The sequence below is a fragment of the Phalacrocorax aristotelis genome, chromosome 1 (genome assembly GCF_949628215.1).
Source record: "Phalacrocorax aristotelis chromosome 1, bGulAri2.1, whole genome shotgun sequence".
Lineage (NCBI taxonomy): Eukaryota > Metazoa > Chordata > Aves > Suliformes > Phalacrocoracidae > Phalacrocorax > Phalacrocorax aristotelis.
Window position 1 is genome coordinate 60,101,052 of NC_134276.1, and position 22,110 is coordinate 60,123,161.

Genomic DNA, 22,110 nt, shown 5'->3' on the forward strand with positions numbered 1-22,110 from the left:
TAGTAGCAATACGGTCATCTCACCCGGGTTACAGTCAGTAACCTACTAAATGCCATTACAAGTCAAAATTAACTGTGAGTTGTGCTTTACTTTTGTTTGCAGACACGATTTCTTAAAATCGGTTTCAGCTATTAGTGCACTAGTATCATCATTATTCCACCCACCTTGGAGAATTACACATGAAAATTTCCCAATTCAGGCAAAAAAAACCCCAAAACCCAAAATATTTAGTCTGTTCCTCTGCCTCTCACTGACCTCAGTCATGCACTGAGGCAAAGGGGGGGATTGAGCAGCTAATTAGACCCCAGAACCAATGTGCACAGATAGAGTTATTTTACACCTCAAGCAAACCCAGCTACTCGCAGCAGGTTAGCGGGGGCGAGGAGGACGCCGACTAGCCGGGGAGGAGCCCCCGCCTCTGGGCTACAAGACTTCAACACTAGTGCCAAGGCTCCTGGGTTGGGAAGGTTACAAGAGATCCCATGGTTTAATAGAAAGGTATTACAGCTTTCCTGGAAAGGTTACCGATCGACACGTGCTTAGTACTACGTCTCCGGGCAGCGTTCTCTCCCGTTTCTAATCCCGGCTTTCGCGTAGGACGTAGGAGAGGCCGTGTTTCCCTGAGGAGTCGTAACTGTCATGGTAGGGGAGGCCGACCCACTCGGGCGGGTACGTCATCGTGCTGTACACGAAGCATTCCACGACGCCCTCGGCACCTGCCCGCGCCTCGCCCGCGCCACCCTTCCCTTCCCACTCCACCACCTCGATTCTCATCAGGGTACGCTGGTACATGTCTGGGCAGCCTTCAAACTCATCCAGGAACTGCAGCATCTGGTCGTCGACCGAGTAAATCTCCCCAGCAACGTGGTGTCCTGTTCCCGGGATGTTCAGCATGTAAGGAATGTTGTATTTTCCTGCAATCACCAGAGGATACTTCTCCACCGTGCGGCCCCTTCCTTGGAATTTCGCTAGCCCCTTGGCTGTGTTGATCATGTGCTTGTAGTTGGGCTGGCCCTTCTTCAGCGTGCCGTAGACGAAGACACGGGCCATCGTACCTGCAAAAGCAGCTGAAAGATAAGGACGTACGTTACCCACGTGGCTGCTTTGGCCAATGCTCTGGAGAACCGCCCCACGCCAGGATGTGTTGTACACGCAAGACTGGTCTGGCGTGTGCAAAAGTAGTCTCGTAGTCCTACACCTCATTTAAAAATCATACTAAAATCATGTAGCTCTTTAAAACTCTTCAGTCAAAAACAGCAACAGTGAAAAACCAGACACCAAGGGAAAGTCACCCTTGCAGTTCTTTGCTGTAAGTAAATTACATCCCCGTGATTTCGCTATGGAATCCCCAACAGCCAACACATCCCTGAGCCTCAGGAAAAGCTCCAAGCCTCAACTTTTTTTTTCCTCCTCACCATTACAGGAGCTGTGTTGCAGTAAGTGTGGTGTCATGCTCAGTAACACCCCTAAAAGCAACCCAGGGAGCCATCCCTGTGATGGAAACAAGCCCCACTTAGCATGTCCTGGGAGGGGGGTGATTAAAATTCATGGTTCCACTGAGCAATGAATGCAAACACCTTACTATGTTGCTCTACTGCATTTATGGTTTAAGCAGCCCAGGTCAAGCCCAGTTATTAAAACGTGAAGGAGCGAAGCCCCAGTTAGTTTGTTTTCCCTTGCTGGGGGTGGGGTGTTGGTTTTTTTTAAAGCCTGAACTGATGGACTCGGTCACACAGACTAGCTGGGACACCTGGCATTGCTGCCTCCAGGTGCCGTCCAGCGCACCCAGGGGAAGTTCCTGCTTCCCTCCCTCGTCTGCGCAGGCTCGCCTTTCACCATGGCCGCACTCAGTAGTTGAGAAACATTTTATGCAGTGACAGAAGAGCCTAGCTGTGGCTTGGAGTTTTGAGTATTTTCTTGCTTCACAGTAAAGTAAACCACAGTGGCATTAATTACCCAAAAGTAAATTAATGCAGTCAAACTTCTGCTCCTATTGCACATGTTTGAAGGCTTTTTTCTTTTTTTTTTTTCCCCCCCAAAAAACAGTCTTAATAGGAAAACAGGAAAAGCAAAGCAAGCAGCACAATGCTCGTAGCTGCAGCAAACTAAGTACGTACAAACTGGGACATCACCGAGACGAACAGAGGACCTGCCTGTCACAAAGAGGGATGAAAAGGCTTTCACGCCAGAACCTACAAGCAAAATGAGACATGCTGGCACGGCAGCGGGGCACGTTTAACCTGGCTTCGAGTCATTTCACGGACACGCTGAAGGATTTTCGGTAACCCCAGCGCTGAGGTCCCGCTTGGTGACTGACTGAAGAGCAAGCTGCGGCTGTGGGGAGCAGAGCGGGGTGACCTGCAGCAACCCCATCCCAAGTGAGTGGGTGCGCGCTGGAAGACCACGTCTGTCTGGCTCCTTCGGGGGAGGGGAACGACGACAGCTCTTCTCGGTGCTGCTGCTGGCTCTTAGGTGACAAACCTCGATTACAGAGCTGGTAAGGCCAGACACTGTGGTCTTCACAAGCACCTTCACCCCTCCTGTCCGTGGGAGCTTTACAAATGTTAGTTCCATTTATTTCCCTTGGTGGGAGTGGGGTGGAATAGATCATTTCAGTGCCAACAAAACTGGAAGCCAGGGCTGCTGGCAGAAAGGCCAGGTAAGGATATGCTCCTGTCTTCCTAACGTACCCAGAAGTGCTACACCACCTCTGCTTGAAGTAGCTGATGTGGTACCCAGCTCTTGAAAACAGACACTGAACAATGTTGTTCAACATTTATCTATGAGCATAAAACACTCATAATTGGTTTAAATGTGATAAAAGCCCAGCTTTACTGAAAGGTGGGGGGGAAAAAGGTACCTTCATAGTTCCTGGGTTATTTTTCATGCTGTGCCCCATTCATCCCCCATCATTTCTGTAGGGCAGAAGCAGTTCTGCACTGCTTGATGTTTTCCACGTTCTGCCCTCGGTCACTGATGGGGCAGAGCCTGCCTCTCCATCACCCAACGTGGCAGCTGCTCACCAGGCACCCTCTGTCTGAGGAGCATGTGCAGCTCTTTTGGCAAGGAGGGTCATTAAACAATGTAGTCCAAGTTCGTAAAATCTTTAAAAGCAGAGGGGAAGTAGAAACTTAATGTATTTTCTGCTATTTACTCTTATTTTTTATTAGACTGTTAGATCAGGTCTGTTATCCAAAGGGATGTGTTGCTGGCCAGGAAGAGCATCATTTAAAATAATCAGTAGCAAAGCACTTTCCCCCTTGGTGACATAAACAGTTTTCCTCTGTAACAAAATATAGTTTTCTAACCAAAAAACAGTGTGTGCCTTTATTTACTGGGAAACAGCTTTCACTAAGGAAAAAAAAAGGCCATGCTGATGTTGCCCCCCCCGCAGTAGTGTATCAGATACACTTCAGTCAGCGTAATTTATCCTTTATGACATAAATGAGCTTTTTTTGGATGCAGGTCACTCCCTCGCAATAAAAACAGCATTAATATTCAGTCGGTCTGACTCCCTTCTATAAGAAAAATCATTACCTTTAAGATTGTGTTTTGAATAACAAACACAGATCCTTCAGGAAGAAACTTGTCCCAGTGGGGATTGAGAAAGGATCAGAGTTAAGCACTGAAACATGCAATTAATTCCCATTAGGGGATTAGGGCACTCGTGTTCACTTTGAATCAGAAAAATGAATTGTGAATTAAATTGTTCACAACCAAGAGGTTACTTGTCAGAGTTAATAAGTTAAACAAGAAAAAGGGAAACCTAAAACGCACAGAAAAAGCTCAGTGGCGAGCGGTGCGTCTGTAAGAAAAAGATATGCTTCATTTCCATTAAACAAAAGCTCTAGCCCTACTGTACAGCTGGAGATAAGCTTCCAAAAAGTTTGCAGGGAAGAGTGTTACCCCTCCTGAAATCGGCAAAAATGAAGTACGTGTTTCTGATGGCGCAGCAGCCGGCTATTTGGAAACGCTACCGACTTAAAGCAAGACATCCGTCCTCCTAGTACAGGGCCCACAAAAGTTAACAACAACGGACCTTGCTAACCCGGGTCCGGATAAGCGTTTCCGATTCAGCAGGCGCTGCAAACGGAGGCGGAGTGGGAAGCTGAAGTTTCAGCCACAGTTTGCGTCGTGGCGTGAGGCTGATGCACCGGTAGAGCTGTGGCTTTGTGGGCAGGCGGCCGCGGAGCTCCCCGTCGCACCGCTGCGGTCCACGGTGGCCGCCGCGCACGCGGGCTGGGCTGGGCGCAGTGACTTCTCCTTCTATTAAAAAGTAAAACCAAAACCCAAAGCCATGCCCAGACAACCCCGGCTGAGGAGTGACTGAAATAAGCTTGGTAAAAACATTTTCTTGACCAGCACTCCATATCAGCAAGACGTACACAGTTTTCTGTGCAATAAATCTGGTCTCCTGTGCGCCGTGTGCTGTGTTGCAGAAAGGCTGTTAGGCGTATTAGCATCATTTCCTGCACTCACATATTGTGGGGCTTTCAAAACATTTTTAAGCCACCTTGTGGCAGGAGAGTAAAGAGCAGAATTTTATTTGAGGGTCATTTCACAGGCTTCCGCTACGCAGCTGGGAAGAGTTACAGAGAGCATCCCTTCCCTGAATCACCAACACGAAGTTGCCTTTTCTCACTTAATCCAGTTTGACACTTCTTACCTGCACTAAACCACCTAAGAGGAAAAGAAAACCCACCAAAAACCCAAACAAAAAAATCCCCAGACTCTACACTGAGTATTAGCTGCCAGGACAAAACAAACCCATTCAGAAGGTACTTTCATGAAATATTCATGCCAGACTCATTAAAATTTAACGGCATGGGGAAACGCGAGTGAAATCTGTATGTCATCTCTTCGAACTATTTCTTTTAGCTACGAAAGATAACCTGCCGAACCGCTCGCGGGATCAATTACTAGTTGCTTTGTTACGCATGATGCAAAGACCAGAAAATAAAGTAACTATTTCAGGATCATCCAGATAGAAGATGCTGTTGGGTGAAAATAAAAGCGGCTCGTAACCAGCGCCAGCCAGCAGCCTGGGTTGCCACTCGGCCTTAGCAGTGGTAGGGCTGCACCACCGCCTCCACGTCTGCCCTCGCCTACCCGACAGAGTTTTGGGTCAGGGCTTTAGTTTTCCCTCTCGGGGCCCAAGAGCTCCAGCGCGGTGAGAGAGGGCTGGGTGGCCACGGGGCCAGTCGCTGGCTCAGTCAACGCACGCTCGGAGATGATGCTGAACTGCCACAGCCAGGCTCTGCCCCACACAAGACCCTGCTTCCCAAGCGGCAGCAGCTTCGACAAGAAATGTCCTTTTATTACGATTCAGTTATTGGCCCCTACCAGCCTCTTTTCAAAATCAAATAAGAACTAGCGCGTGCGCTGTGCAGGCTCCAGGGCTCTTTGCAATCGCAGTAGTAGGGGTTTTGGTTTTATTTTGTTGAAACTTTCTCTCCCAACTCAGAAAGTATCCATTTCTCTCCCTCCATACAGTAACGTTATTTTCCCTTGAGAAAAATTCTCCACGTTGGCTCAGTGACCAGATATAGTTACACACTAATTCTTCAGAAGTTTCTTAAAACTGTAGGAAACAGGTGAAAAAACAAAATGCCTTGAACTTTAAACTTGAGCCCAGTCTGTTTGAATGAAGCGAGTTTTAAGGTCACTCTTTACTCAATGCTAACTTTCAAGAAGGACTAACATGCCAGAGAGGACTCCTGGGACCGCATCCTGTTGGTCCTTTGATGCTTTCATTTTGTTGCTTGCTATTTTCTTTATAGCACAGACAAGGGCTTCCTGCCCGGTCCGACCCCTTTCCAACCTTGCTGAATACCTCGGAAAAAGTTTATGGCAAGACACCTTTCTTACATTAACCACAGAGGCTCCAGCGAAACGATGGCTCCTTTGAAATCAAGAGGTTACGGTCTCCTCGCAGCAGTCGTCCGCTCAGAAACGGCGAGCTGCTGGTTTGTGAAAACAAACAAGAATATTAGAGTAACCAGTGCCGCGCCGGAGGCTACCGGGCACTACCTGAAACGCCGCTTAACCTACTTTGCAGATACTTTTCATTTCACTCTTGGATAGTTTACATCCCCAAACCAACAAATAAGCCCGAGTATCTTGGAGGTGTTTATCACCAGGAGGCAGAGCGAGGGTGCCTTCTCTGCAGACAAGCGTCAATCGCAGCGCTGCTTACGTGCCTCGCACCCATGCGCCATCACAGCAAACATTTGCCTTTTGTCTGTTTGAAACCATTCCAAACCACTTTAAACTCTGCTGCATAAAGAAATCTAATTAGATTAATTTTTACTACTACCAGAAAGAGTTTCATTCCCAAAGTAACTGTCAGGAGCAGCTACAGAGGCCTCCAAGTGACAATCAGATAAAACCGCCACATGCAAAAAAGTTGCTGGGGATGTGATGCAGAAACACGCCGGACGCACCGTTACACTGATTTCTAGACAATGCAGAGACAGGAAGGGCTTGCCAGCACATTAGGAGGACAAGAAAAGGAGGATGAAGAAAATGGAAAGCCAATGGATGTGGGCATGTTGAGCTGGGGGGTAGTTGTCCCCCTGAGAGAATATTATAGCAGTATTATTAAGTATTGGCTGTTTTGTCCTAAGTAATAATAGTAAGTATTATTGTATGAGCCTCAGACAGAATATTATATCAAGTTCTTGCTACCACAGTTCAGAAACTTTGTGGACTACAAAAGTAGCTCCAAAGAGCTCAGGGCAGAGCACTGAGCCCAGGACTGGCTTTTTTTGGCACATACTGAACAAGCAGGAGCTTAAGCAGGAGCTGACGAGGTGGGGCGTAATCACCTACAACTACGGGTCAAGGTTTTATGGAAGAGACAAGTGTTTCTCCACATCCACGAACACACAACCGACCAAAATTTCTGCATGGAAAAATTAACATGGATAGGAACAGCTTTCTAATCGCAAGAACAGACAGGGTGTATGAAGTCACCACGGAAAGGCTTGAGAGCCCAGTGCCCCCTGTATGAGGGAGGTCAATAGCAGATACTTCAGCAAGAGCACAAGAACAGGGTGAGGCGACAGCGATGCGCTTCCAGACTTTGGTCCAGACCCTTCCTAAGCCAGAGGCGACGAGTGCCGTGGTGCATAAAGGCCTTTCCCTCCCGTGAGCTCGCACGACTGCTTTTCTGAACGGTCGGCAACGGCAGCAGCCCGCGGCACGCAGCCCCACGCCTCAGCGTCACACGGGTGCGTGAGACGCAAATTGCTTTGGGGTTTTTGCCCCTGCTGCCTCCTTGCCTCATCTGATGGCTCTTCCTCCGAGTCAGGGGTCTCTGTGCACCTCCTCCGTGCCACCAGATACTTCAGCTCTTGCTCTTCTCTAGGCTGACGAGTCCACGCCTGTTTAACAGAACGGGAAACACTCCTTACCTGCGATCATCTTTGCCACCTCTTCGTCTGACTTTTCTGGTTCTCCTATCTATAGTTTTTGAGATAGGAAAATCAGAACTGAAATATCTGTGAACACATAAACCATGGATTTATACAGAGATAATAAATCATGTCTCCTGTTTTTTCATACTCCTTTCCCTCCAAAGCCTTTTTGACTGCTATTGAGCAACAGACTGATATTTTGGAAGAACACATCGATACTTCAAACATCTTATTCTTGAGTGGCAACTGGGGTGCAAACAGTTCACTGAAAATCCAAGTGTTTAAGCTTTGAAAACTGGAACTCTTGAAAAATAAGTATTTGTCCAAACTCTCATGGATGCTACAGTTAGTTAATCTTGCTTTAGGGAAAGGTAGCAGGCTAGGTGGCTTCTCAAAATCCCACTCAGCATGGTGGGTCCTTAAGATGCCGTTTCAAGTACACAACAATTGATTTAAATGACATATACAGACATGTCTCGTATTTGCACCTTTGGAACAGACGCTTAAACTATTATATCTACACAAAAGGGAAAAAAAAAATTGGAGCATTAACTTTAAATGCCAGGAAAAAACTAGAAAACAACTTTTGATAGGGCAGCCCTGCTCTGCCAGCCCTGCTGCCGGTACCGTTTTGGACACTACTGTGAATTTGAAGTGGTTTCCGTCATTGACATGCAGAGCATAGCCCAGGGTTTCAAACCGCCGACATCCTGAAACTCGGGACAGAGCCTGCAGCTTGGAAGGGTTCCCCGCGAGGTCAGCACACTGATTTACATGCCAATGCCCGGAGCGCTCAGTTCACTGTTTTGGACCGAGAAGAGCATCCCGGCCTGCGAAACACGGTAAACACTCTGAGTACCTAAGCATGGGAACATATTTTTCTATGCTGAAAAGATGCTGAGAGAGAGAGAAGGGGAAGACAGAAAAGATGAGGTCTGCGCAAGATCGTGAAGTGCCTTTCCACAAGGGAAACACGGGAACGGCTGCACAGCGATGCTCTGGAAGGAGGGGAGAGGTGCCCGGGTCGTGGCACAGCACTGGCCCCTCGTCCCTCAGGAGTGCGGCGGAACCTGGAAAGGAGATGTTAAATAAAACCCCATTGTTTAGCAACGGGAGCCTCCTGCCAGCAGGAGCCTGTGGCTCTGGAGGCCACCTTATGCCTTCGCTCTGGCCGGCGTGGAGGTGCCACAGCACAGGGATGCTGGTGAGACGTGCTCTGCCCAGGCGAGACCCGGCAGCCCCACGAGCGCCCGACGGCACCTCTCGGGCCTCGTCGTGCGGCTGGCCTGGCGAGACGGCCGCCAGATATCCCAATCGAATAGCGGGAGGCTGCTCCGGACAGCAGCTCCGCAGGCGGTGTCAGGATGGCCCACTGGGCTGAGCCGAGGCGCCAGAGCCTCGCAGCACCATGCAGAGGGGTCACTGCAACATGATGCCCCTCAAACCTCGCTAAAAACCATGCGAAAGCACGGACCTTTGGAGAACAAAATCTACTCTGCCGAATGAGCCAAACAGAAAAACCAGGTATAAATCTGTGCACAGCATCACATAACACTGCACTATTTTTCCCTCAGAAACCAACTACCTACCCCAGCACGGACCAGTTATTGGAACACAAACCTTTGACCAATGTGGCAGAAACGAAGCATCAGAAAACCCCAACAGAGTGGGGTTTTCCCAGCCTGCGATTCCTTGGGGAACTACAGGCTGCTTTTAAGGGCCGAGGAAAGGTAATTTATACACATTTACAGCATCCACATATACACACAACAATTTTCCACATAAAGCCATGCTTCGCTTGTAAAGTCTTAGTGGCCCAAGGAAAAGGAAGGAGTAAGATTAAAACCAGCTCTAGTGGAGGAACCACCAGATTTAAGCGGAAACAGTATTTTAAATATTAAACCAGGAAGGGTACAGATGGCGTGGGGTAACGGCCAACACGTTCGCTCGGAAGCAGGGTCATACAAATTTTGTGAGGCTCAGGAGGAGTAGTGGATAATAAGGTATATCTATTCTCATAGAAGACAAACTAAGATAAATGCTTTTTTATTCGTACATATGCCACTAGGTAGCAGTGGAAGAAGAAGAGGCCCTCTTGACGCTTTGAGGACTGCAGCTGAGGTTATAAGGGTGCACAAAAGGAAAAGTGCAGTATTCATACACTAATACAGGAGAATTGTAGAATCACTCCTTTGCAGCTACAGCTCTGAAGAAGTCAAACTGCTGGTCTGGAGACAGCCAAACAGTGGAAAATGTGAAAAGATGAACAAATTTTGACAGATCTTCTTCCTGTGATACACAGAAGTATCTTCTTTCCACTTCGAAAAAAAATGACCTGAATGAATTAAATAAAGCTGAGAAACTGATTATGGGGTTTTGTTTTTGTTTGGGTTTTTTGTTGTTGTTTTTTAAGAGTAGGGCTTGTACCATCCTTTCGGTCTATGAATCAAATTTGTGGAAAAGAGTAATATTTAACATAAGACATACTGGTAACGAAACAAATCAGCTCAACAGGCTGCCCAGGGAAGTCTTTGAGTCACCACCCCTGAGGGTATTTAGAAGACATGCAGGCGTGGTGCTTAGGGACAGGGTTTAGTGGTGGACTTGGCAGTGCTTGGTCAGTGGTTGGACTCGATGATCTTAAAGGTCTTTTCCAACCTAAATGATTCTGTGATTATAGTCTATTCTAGTTCACTAAATGCAGTCATTTTATTTGCCTAATTAATTGTGTATAGAAGTCTTACTTTGATAAGCTATACTGGTAGTTTTATTTAACAAAAAGCCATTTTAAAGTGAATTTCAGCTTGCAGCTCAATGCAAGTGAAAAATAAAAACCCAATCCATATCTCAGCAACAAATCTCTTCCACCGTTTTCTAAGATAATAAAAGGTAAGAAAATAGAAACCAGAACACCAGATCAAAACTACAAAGAACCACGAACAGATGTATGTAATTACTTCAGTCCCACTGAGGCATCTCACTTCTGTTTAGAAATTAGTGCCGAGTTTGCTACAGAAGACATAAAAAGTCACAGATCATCACGAAAACTAATGAGTTATTTCAACTGTTCTGGTCTTGATTCTTAGTCTCCAAGAAAGACCTGCAAAGTCCTGCAATGAAATCTGAAACATTCCGCATCTCCTTCTTCATCAACTAGGAAAGCAACCTTATCTCAAAGTAAATAAATTTACTGGCCTGCTATCTTCTACACAGAAGAAACAAACACATATTCTGGGGGCAGCCAAAAAAGCCTGAAATGGCACTCAGCAAGGCACTGGAGTAATTGCTTTCAGATCCAGAAGACATACCGACCAGAATCTCATACATTCTCCTGCCTGGAAGAGTCAAAGATAAGCAAGAAGACAAGAACTTCCCAATTTGTTTGTTTGTGTCCTCTAAGGACGGGTTGAATGAAATGTTTACTTTCAGGTAAGGAATGATTTGGTCTCTGATGCGGAAACAGGTTCTGTAGTCTGATGCAAAATTTAGCACAGGTCTGCATTTAGTGAAGAACAAGGAAAGCCAGCTACCCAAGCCCTTAAATCTTCTCCTGGAGTCACAAGAGGGTCACAAGAAATACTGATGCAAATAGCTCTCTCTCAGATATATATTTGCAATTGCAAAAAAGAAAGCTATTTTAGTTTTATGATGGCATGCAGAATTTATTCTAATTGAAGGTCTCCTTGGCAGTGTCCAGGACCCCTGGAAGGAAGCCCTAATGAAAGGCGTCTTAAACCAGAGGTCTGGCTGTAATAGGAAAACATTATATAATATTAATCTGAATTACATAGACATTTATATAAGACAGGATTATTTACAAATAAAATAATTATATAAATGAAAATAGCCTTATACATGCTGTGCAGCCTCTTTTCAGTAACCTTTGAGAAGGAATTTCTGTTACTAACTTGATAAAGGAAGAAGAACAGAATCAAGTACTGCAAGTAAATGAGAAAGGGATTAATATGCAATGTGGTTCCAAATGCAAAAAAGCCAGACCAATGTCATTAAAACAACCTCCTTTGATGCAACGGGCTTGGAGTCAAATAAAATACGTTATTTTAATAGGCAGTGAAAATATCTCCAGACCAAGTCACAGGGAAGAACTGTATGTGAATAAGGAGTTAGTTAAGGGAAGATTATAATGAACTACATTAAAATACAGAGTAATACGCACAGACAGAAGTTATCAGTCATATTTCTCAGGAATTAATGTTATTTATGAGTGGTCTTGCTATAGCAAGTAGTTGTGTGCCTACCATATCCAGGTATGATGCATCCTGAGGAGGACTGGTCCATGCTACAGACGTATTAGATGGCCTATGAACAGTGTAATTGAATTAAGATGGCTTTTAATGATACAAGGTGCAGAAACATATGCTTAGCGACCACTGACACGAACTTCTGGGGACTCATCACTTGAAAGCAATGAAGGAATCATATCTCAATTTGGAAGGGACTCGTAAGGATCATCTAGTCCAACTCCCTGCTCCTCGCAGGACTACCTAAAACTAAGGTATGACTAAGAGTGTTGTTGAGATGCTCTTTGAACTCTGACAGGCTTGGTGCTGTGACCACTCCCCTGGGGAACCTGTTCCAGTGACCAACCACCCTCTCAGTGAAGAACCTTTTCCTGATGTCCAGTTCGAACTTCCCCCAGCGCAGATGCATTCCATTTCCTTGTGTCCTATCACTGGTCACCAGAGAGAGGAGCTCATAGATTCATTTAGGTCAGACAAGACCTTTAAGATCATCGAGTCCAACTGTTAACCAAGCACTGCCAAGTCCACCACTACACCGTGTCCCTAAGCACCATGTCTACACGTCTTTTAAACACCTCCAGGGACAGTGACTCAGCCACTTCCCTGGGCAGCTGTTCCAGTGCTTGACAACCCTTTTGGTGAAGAATTTTTTCCTAATATCCAATCTAAACCTCCCCTGGTGCAACCTGAGGCTGTCTCCTTTTGTCCTATTGCTTGCTACTTGGGAAAAGAGACCGATACCCACCCTCGCTACAACCTCCTTTCAGGTAGCTGTAGAGAGCGATAAGGTCTCCCCTCAGCCTCTTCTCCAGCCTAAACAACCCCAGTTCCCTCAGCTGCTCCTCACAGAACTTTTTCTCTAGGCCCTTCACCAGCTTTGTCGCCCTTCTTTGGATGCACAAGATCACCACCTTCCCCTCACTGCCCGCCTTGAGGAAGCTGTTGCCTGCAGTAAAGTCACCCATCAGCCTTCTCCAAGCTGAACCAAACCAAGTGCCCTCAGCCACTCCTCATAAGTCGCCCTCAAGGGCTTTCACCATCTTCGTCACCCTCCCCTCTGGACACACTCTAATAGTTTGATGTCCTAAAAGGCACCCAAAACTGCACACAGCACTCGAAGTTGCATTGCACTGGTGCAGCCCCGAGTGGGACACCCACCTCCCTCGACCAGCTAGCTGCGCTGTGCTGGATGCACCCCAGGACACGGCTGGCCCTTCTGGCTGCCAGGGCATACTGTTGGCTCATACTCAGCTTGCCATCAGCCCAAACCCCCAGATGTCTTTCCACAGGGCTGCTGTCCGGCCTCTCATCCCCCAGTTTGTATATATAGCCAGGATTATCCTGTTTCAGGTGGAGAATCCAGCACTTGCTCATTAAATTTCATACAGTTGGTGATTGCCCAGCTCTCCAGTCTATCCAGATCTCTCTGTAAGCCCTCTCTGCCCTCATGGGAGTCCTCAGCTCCCCCTAGTTCAGTATCATCAGCAAACTTACTTAATGCTTGCATCCAGATAATTTATAAAAACATTAAAGAGCACTGGCCCTAAAATTGAGCCCGGGGGAATCCCGCTAGTGACTGGCCACCAGCCTGGTGTAACCCCATTTACTATAACTCTGAGCCCGACCTGTCAGCCAATTGCTCACCCAATGTATTATGGACTTGTCAAGCTGTATACTGGACATTTTCTCCATAAGGATACTGTGAGAGACAGTATCAAAAGCTTTGCTAAAATCCAAACCCACCACATCTACTAGCTTCCCTTGGTCAACTAGATGGGTGACCTTGTCATAAAAGGAAATACTTGCATATTTTGGTTGATCACAGAATGACGAGTGAACGAAGCCAAGCTGTAGGCCAGCAAAAAAATAATACTCAAGAAAAATCATGTATGTTTTGCAGTCCTCGGAAATTCACATGCTTGTTTTCCAACCATTCCCATTCAGAGATTTCCCTCTTCTCACAGGAGTGAGCACATGGATGTTGGAAGTAAATAGCAGCACAGGACATCAGCAGCAGCAGCAGCACCTACAAGAGACACCTGTGCCAGCCACGAAGATGACATGGTTGTAGAAGGGCAGCACAGCTGGAACAAGTATTTCAAGGGAACAGCAGAGACATCACAAAAGGTACCAGTAAAATCTCATTTAGAAAAATCGCACGAACGTAACGTCATGTGTACTCAGAAACATCAGTGAAAGATTCAACAAGTGCACAGATGGGAAAGTTGTTCATTTCCTTGATCACTTTATTTTATAGGGTTAAAAATAAAGAGGTGGAATGGCTTAGACTTGCAAATACAGACTGTTAATCTTTTTACAGTTGTGTAAGTTGTATTATCTTTGGCCAAGCATCTATTACTTCTTTCTCTGCAGTTACAGATGCCTGTATTTAATGATTTGAAGGTGATTCTGTGCACCTAAAAGTTTCATTGTCCAGCGCCAGGTAATTTTGTGGAGGATTTTACTTCTACAAATCAGGTGGTTTCCATCTGCAATATGTTCCTGCATCATGACAACATACAGGGCAACCAAAAAAGCATCTTTTATTTGGATAAAAACAGCACTCTAGGGACGTACGTCTTCAAAGTTACTTTGGGTGCACATCAGAGAAAACTCACATACCTTAAGGCATTCAAATACCTAGGAGAGCATCCAACTACACCTATCCATCAATCTGGACTTTGTGTTGGGAAGACAGGCGTGGAGGGCAGGCAAAGCACTATTACAACATAAAATGTTCTGAAGGCCTCAAGCTAGACCTTAAGATGAAGCAAGTTTAGGACTGGAGCAGATCCCAAGCAAAGGTGATTAAACCTCAAGTATAAATTAGCATATCCTCTGACAAGCTTTACTCTCTCCCCACAACAGCCACCTCACACACCCCAAACATGGAACAGAATTATGAAAAAAGAGCAAGGCTAAACTGGCTACCTTAGTAGGCAACAGAGCAGACTAAAGGGGGTGCACAGATTTCAGCATGAAAAGGGTAACTGCCAAACTAGTACCCCCTGCCTATACCGTGGGACATGAGGCAGAAGTGACAATGAAACACTATATTCATCCTTTCCCAGGGTTTGCTCTGGAAACGAGAAACAATTCCTACGTGCCGCAATGGGTTTTATTTTATTTCCTTGCTTTATTGGGATCCCACCTTCCCAAATAGGTCCCAGCAGTATGTACTGTATCCTCCAATCCACTGCCTTATACTTACTTTTTCCAATAACAGGATGAGTACGGGAGGAAGAGCAAGTCCTAGGAGTTCCCTACCCTTCTAAGTGAAAACTTTCTTCTCGCATTGGGATCAACAGACATTTTGAACCCACACGCCTCCTCTCAGCACAAACTGATATATGATCTAAAACCAACTGCTCTTCTTGTTAGCAACTTTCCTCCTAATTAATTTAAAGTGAATTTATGACCACAATTTATAATTTATTTCTGTGCGACAACTGAAGAGTATTCACTGAATACCATGGAAAAGTCAGCACCATGCTTTTAAGAAGAGACTGCTTCCACTGAAAGGCCTTGGCTCGTAGCAGCTGGCCTGGGAGTTTCAAGAAGTAGTTCTGGGTGAACACTCGTACACCCTTCACATCAAATACATCTCACAATGGAAAGCTGAAATAAGAAGAGATGATTTCAGAGATTAACCAAATAACCTTAAGTCCAAAACTATGATAACTGAAAATTTTAAAGATAAACATTATCCATACAATGTTAAAAATGCACTGAGTTGTTTTTTTTTTTTTCCGATAACTGCTTAGTTCAACTTGGCAGCAGAAAGGTACACTTCAGCTCTTGAATAAATCAATCGCTGCCCTCCCAGTGTCACTTTTCCTGCCCAAATATGTAGTACAGCAGTCTCTGGTAACTCCCAATCCCCAAATGCAGGAATACGTTATTATTCTGAACACCATTTGTCCTAGATTTGACAGACAGTATCTAGGGACATTTGGAAATTTCAATTAATCTTACTTCTGCATTCTTTAAGCAAATAATCACGGATGCTAATTAACGAAAGAAAAATTAAATAATTACAGAGTTACACTTGAGATAAATCAAGAAACAACATTATTACTTAAGACACAGGAAGAAGAGAAATAATACAAGAATTTAATTTTGACCTTTTGATGTGGCTTTAAAAGACAGGTAATGGACGAATCACTGCTGATTTTTAACATTCTTTTAAAATAGATGACTTAAATTATTGTCAAATTACAAACCTTCCCCCATTCACCGTCTACTCCACAATAACTATCAATTAATAAAAGCATGCTTCTGAATACATAATGCATTACATTTTTTACTTTCAACACCTGGTGTCACCAGAATAACACCGTATATTTCTAAAATGCTCTGCAAGTGTGCGTGTGTGCGCTTTGATTTTAGGACAGTAATACTTCAAAAGAAGTGGAACCATAGAAAATTACAGGAAGCAATGCACATGGACGATTTTTGTGGTTAAATGATACATTATCAGTTTACTGACCATGACAGGTCATTTTAAAAATGTGTCTAAGAGCCTTCATCCCTCAGTCAAGGTCAGAAGAGGCCTGAAGCAAAGTGAAAATTCTGCTGTATCCCCGTATTTTGAGCAAGCTAAGTCCTACGCCTGTTTTGCAAAAAGGCTTTAACCGGTGACTTCTGCTACACTGGAATTTAGCTAATTGCAATCAATTTTTGTACTGGCTAATCACTACTTTTCTATCTAGTTTAGGGCTGTATTAATTGCTTATTATGATGGTTCCACTGAGACGAGACAGAGGGGAGTGATTTTGATTGATTATTGTTTGGAGCTCCTTAGATCTCCAAGATACTAAATAAAAAATTAAATATGAAAGAATATTTAATTAATCTCAGTCTCTCCTTCCTTCCACTCTATTAGCAAGACAGAGCCAATAAAAATTGACAAATCCATGGAAAATGCAAAGAAAGTCAGAACTGGTGACCCTGTATTTCATTAAAATAATGAGAAAGCACATGTATTTATTTGCTTTAAACTTTGGATAATGGGCATAAGTGAATGAAAGTTTTATCGGTTTTTCCTGCTTATTTCAAAACCCAAACAGAATTATGGCAGGCAGTTAGATCAACTGGTATAAGCTTTAAGCTGTGCGATGTTCTTTTTTTTTTTAAATATAGCTTTTCAAATAAGCTAGTGAAAGAATCCTGAACTTTTGAAAGAAGAGTCATAAGCTTGCTAAACAAGGAAGATTGAAAATACTGCATTATAAATCACAAATGCAATATGTCAGAGACTTCAGAACCTTTTGATTCTATTTTAGAAGAAAATTCTGTATCGGAAAACAGAGGAAGATGTCATCAAGATATCTGTAATTCATTTTGTAAAAACATATTCAGACTGACACTTCCCTTCCACTAATTACGCATGAGTTTTCTAACGCGGACATTCCAAAAGTCATGTTGTCTTTCAATATTTCTTCAGTAAGATATAGGGACTTCTATAGGTATGGGGTTTTCAGTTTTAGTCCAACCACTGTGGATTTTAAAGCCAGAACAAAAAGGCTAACACTGATACAGGAATTATTTTCAGGTGAATACATAACTAGGATCCATAGACAACGTTTGGAGCAGACCCCTATGCTCCAGCAAGGCACTTACTAGCTCTCAACTGATTTGCGGGGCCAGCTTCTTGATGACCAGAAGATCATCAGAAGATCAAATCTCTTAAGGGAAAGACAGGCAAGCAACGCAACCTTGAGTACTGCTATCAAGTAACATAACCCCATATAAACCCCATACAAAGAAAAAAAAATCATGGAAGGCAACAAAAAAGCTGAAGCCTGAGAAGAGGGATGCTGAATCATTAATAAAACGGAGTTTTCCTCCCAATTGCCTCATTTAAACAGATGTTAACATAAACAATTTTTAAGAGACTACCTAAGTCTGGTGGGCTAACAGAGTTAGGTTTTACATGCATGATTTAACACCGCTATTTGTTCTCTCCAGCTTCTTCAGCATTTCAGAACAACAAAACAAAAATAAAACAACCCCCCAAAAAACCCCCAACCCCCCCCCCCCCACCCCCAACTAAATACCAGAAGTTTTCTGTAAAACAAAGTGTCAATTATTTTAGGACTCCCTAGCCCCTCATCCCCTTTTATAAATGGAAAAATGCAAAAACCCACAGGTCTTAAAGGACCCCTTTCTCCCATTTTCTCCTAAAAGATACAAGCATTCAGTGGTCAGTGAATCAGAACGTGCTTAAACTTGACACGAACAGGAGCAGAAGTACAACTGGTGAAGTAATACACAGGTCAAAAAGGTTTGTCTAGAGCTGCTCAGCAGGGCAGCCTGACATCTCCTGCCCGAGCCGCGCTCGGCGAGAGCAGCTGAGCTGCCCAAAGTGCCTGGGTGAGGCTGATTAGGAAAAGACTGCCAAGACAGACCTAGGAGACACCACTTGGATGGAGATGCCTGCAAGTTCCAATGTCAGTTCCTATGGAAGAAGGAAGGGATGCAGGCCTTCTAGTAATAAAAACTAATATTTCGAATACACACAGAAGTGATTCCCTCCCTCTACAGCTGGTAAGACATGCAGATGCTGAAAAGCAATCATCTGTCTTGCTCAATCCCAGTTATTTACCTTGACCTTGGTAGAACTTTTGACACTGTTGCTCGTGATATTCCCACAAGCAAGCTAGAAAAACATGTTTTAACAAGAAATGTTGGTACTTAGGTAAAAACTGTTTAGAAAGACTACTTAATATTTATCAGAGGTTCATCTCAAACTGGACATATGTACAAAATTTGTTATATTCATTCTAGTATCAGGGAAATACTGGTAATGAAAATACTGAAAGATGTGAAAGATGCAGGTAACGCTCCAACGCAAAAGGCTGCGCACAGGCTAATGAGACAGTTGCAAGTCCCTGCACAACTGCTGCTCTGCAGCAGCCATTCAAGCAAGACCAGTGCAGAGTTCTAAGATTAGCCAGGAATAATCAACTGCATAAACAAAATCTGGGAAAGATAAGCGTAACAGCAGTTCCGCAGAGAGAGACTTGGCAGTTATAATGATGCTGAACACAACATGAGTCAACAATGTGGTACTCTTGGGAAAAAAATACCCTAATATTTAGGTATAAACAAGTGCATCACTAGTTAAGACATGTGAATGTAATCTCCTGCTCTGATCTGGTCACAAATTGAGTGGCATGTCCAGCTTTGAGCAACGGTACTTCTAGAGAAATGGGATCAGGCGGACAGAAAGAAGAGAGAGAACAATCATAGGTCGAGGAACCACAACCTATAGAGGAAAAAAAAAAGAGACTGTACTGTCTCTTATTTTAGAGAAATCACTTATTTTACAGAAAATAGAGTTGTGCCTTTAAGTATACTATATAAAGCATACTCTAATAGAAAACGAGAGGCAGTAAGCTTCTCTCCGCGTCTACCTGGGCAGAAGACCCTACGAGCTTAAATTTCAGAGATGGACTTTAGGGAAGACTAACCACCTACTGGCAAGCACAGTGCCTAGGAAGAGCCTAGACCATCCAGGAAGGCTGAGAATGCTTCACTGCTGACTATCCTCAACAGCAAGTCAGTCAAATCTCTATCAGAAATAAAACTACTACTGCCAAACTTGCCTTTTGCCAAGGAACTGGATGAGACAATCTCTTGGCTCTTATTTAAAAAGTAAAAATAAAAGGCAGTTTGATTCATACGCTATGCATGGAAAGCAATGCTAGACTCATGGAGACTGCAAGAGACTGATTCTCAGATCCAGTCATTAGATTCTCACTACCTCAAGAAGGGATTTCTAGATCCCACTCCCTGCCTGCTTATAGCTAGTACATTATGCAATCACTTGATTTTGGAGGTTTTTTCCCCCAAATTACAATAACCCTGAAAAGGAAGAATGAAATGTAGGATTCTGACCCATTCCTGCTCCACATAGCACTTCCCAACTACACCCAGAGATATAATCCCAAGGTACACTGAACGCTCTCCACCCCCACGAATCCTGCACTGCTTTCTGCACTGCGATCCAGCTTCAAAAGGCCAAGTTGCAGCAAGACCAAATGCTCCTAAGAGACATGGGTTAGAGCCCTCGGGGCAGAGGGCATGAATCTAATTTTTCTACTGTTTAGAAGATGGCACAAAGACTGTTGTTAGCCATGAAGCTGGGTTTTGTTGGATCTGGCACACACGAGGTATGTCTGGCTCAAAGGCAGAGACGTGCCAGGCCGGCTGTACATCTTTGGCTGATAAAAGCACCGAAAGAAGGCAATAATGACCCAGGACTGCATCGCTGCAGCCTCAACAACAGCTGCACAGCTCACTCTCACCGTTCCTTCTCTGAAGCTTCTGCTTTGCGGGTAGAAAGCTACACAGGCTTGTGTCCCTGAGGTTTGCAAGACAGCCATCCAGTTTTACGTACTGTATGTAAAAGCAGCTTTTGAAATCCATAACTAAAAAACAAGCCTTCTCTCCATTGTCTCGTTTTCTTCTCGAACACTGTTTTCAGATCACAGATGAGAGACATTTTAATCGCAAGAAGTTCTGAAATAATTGCTATTTATTAGAGATTTTTAAAATGTCATTATATTTTGTTTATAGGCATATGCTTTATTTTATTTATTTTATTGATAGCAAGCTGGTGAGATAAATCACTTTGATACCAAATAATTGAAAATCCATACCCTCATGCAGTTTTCCGCCAAGCTGTCGATGTGGCAACTGTAGGCAAGATATACCACTATTTTTCTAGACACACAGGAAACAATCTTGCATACACATTTGTTCACAGGCTGTTTTTGGCATATGTGATATCACTTGAGTAAACAGTATCAGGTAGATTGCTACACGTGCATATGGGTGTAATCCAGAGCAACGCCACAGGTTTTATCAAAGAGAACAATGTAAGCTAACATGTTTCTTAGAAAGATAGTTAAGCGATTATATTGCAGTAGCTCAGACAACATGCTACAAAAGCAGCGCTGCTCACAACATAGAAATCATCAGAGCTGGGATCCAAGAAGAGCTAAGTAAGTACTAGATTCGAGCATGGTGTTATTGCTGTGGAGTCTTTACAGATCATAAAGGTACACGATTACTGGGGAGTTTATTCCTGCTAAGAGAGAAAAATCATTAATCTTAAGACTGTCTACTCCACTGTCACTGAAAATATTTCCTAACACTTCTCCCTAAACACGCTCCCAAAGCATCACTGCCACCTAAAGTAAAAATCCAGCTGATAATGTAGTTGGACTGATGGGCTTAGTGGGAAGAAGAGAATCGTAGAGATTTTGTAGATAAATCTCCATAGAGAACCAGAGAGGGGTGGGGGAATGTCAAAGAAATAATCCATCCCATAAATAAACTTAAAAATCAGCCCAATAGATTATTTTTTTAACCTGTCTGATGTGAAATCAAATTACCTCATTTGGCAGGGTCATGAAAAGCAAATTATCCTAAAGGCAGTATCATCTGCTCCTTCCCTCTAGTTATCATACCTCCCAGGCCAAGTGTCTTCTGCACCACTCTGCAGACCCTGCTTAAAATCAGGTTAACGTCAACACTGATGGTCAACCACAAAAAAAAAATAAAAAAATAAAAAAATTAAAACATATTTGATGAACCTATAATTTAAAGGTCAGTCGTGGACTTTATAATTTTGTACGTCTATCATATGACTTAGAGCACAAAGTTCTTACATCAAAAGAATAACTATAATCAACAAGACGCAAAACTGAAATGGACTACCATGTCAATGAATAAACATTTCCTGTATTCATAATATAATAATATACCTCTGCTAAATGCAGATAAATTAGAGCCTAGTTGAGTTTTCACCTAAACCAACAATGAAATGGAAGTTACGGATAAGACAAATAGACTACAATTTGGCAAATTAAAGAGGTTAAATCATTGTTTTGATATATAGGAATTAGAAAAAAAAAACCCTTCTCTGCATTAGTAAGTTCATAATGTACAAAATTAAAGATATTTGATGTCACCCATTAATGCAGTACACTGTCGTTAAGCATACTTAATTAAAAGATATAACTACTAGCAGTAAAAGAACAGACTAGATAAGCAGATGGATCCAGATATATTTTGACCTAAATTTCTTGATATTTCGACAATAAAGGTAAATATAAACAAGAATAGAAGGGAGAGGAAAAAACAGCCAGCCAGTTTACTTCATTAAGAAGCCCCATACTAGAAAGATGAAGAAACACCAACAACCTCTTTTCTCTCTTGACTGCACCTGTTTGTCTTCTCCAAGATGTTTTGTTTCTGTTAAGCAGGTTTCCTAAAGCTTCACGTAACTACAGAAATAGCCATGTTAGTGAGAAATTTATTATGCCTGGAACCACAATCATGAAATAAGGCCCACTGCCTTAGGACAGTTTAATCAAAAGTAGTAAATCATTACCCTAAAATATAATTTAAATATCTTA

The 22,110-nt window shown here is 43.6% G+C and overlaps 1 protein-coding gene across 2 annotated transcripts in view; it reads right to left on the reverse strand.

The window, feature by feature from the left end:
• Positions 1-455: 455 nt before the first annotated feature.
• The window catches only part of GGACT (gamma-glutamylamine cyclotransferase), a 43,219-nt gene continuing 21,564 nt past the window's right edge, over positions 456-22,110 (reverse strand). For both annotated transcript variants that reach the window (XM_075090167.1, XM_075090164.1), the window contains exon 2: positions 456-1,067. In XM_075090167.1, coding sequence (XP_074946268.1) covers positions 577-1,050 — 474 coding nt within the window. In that variant the 5' untranslated portion in view covers positions 1,051-1,067 and the 3' untranslated portion in view covers positions 456-576. The remainder of the gene's footprint in view (positions 1,068-22,110) is intronic.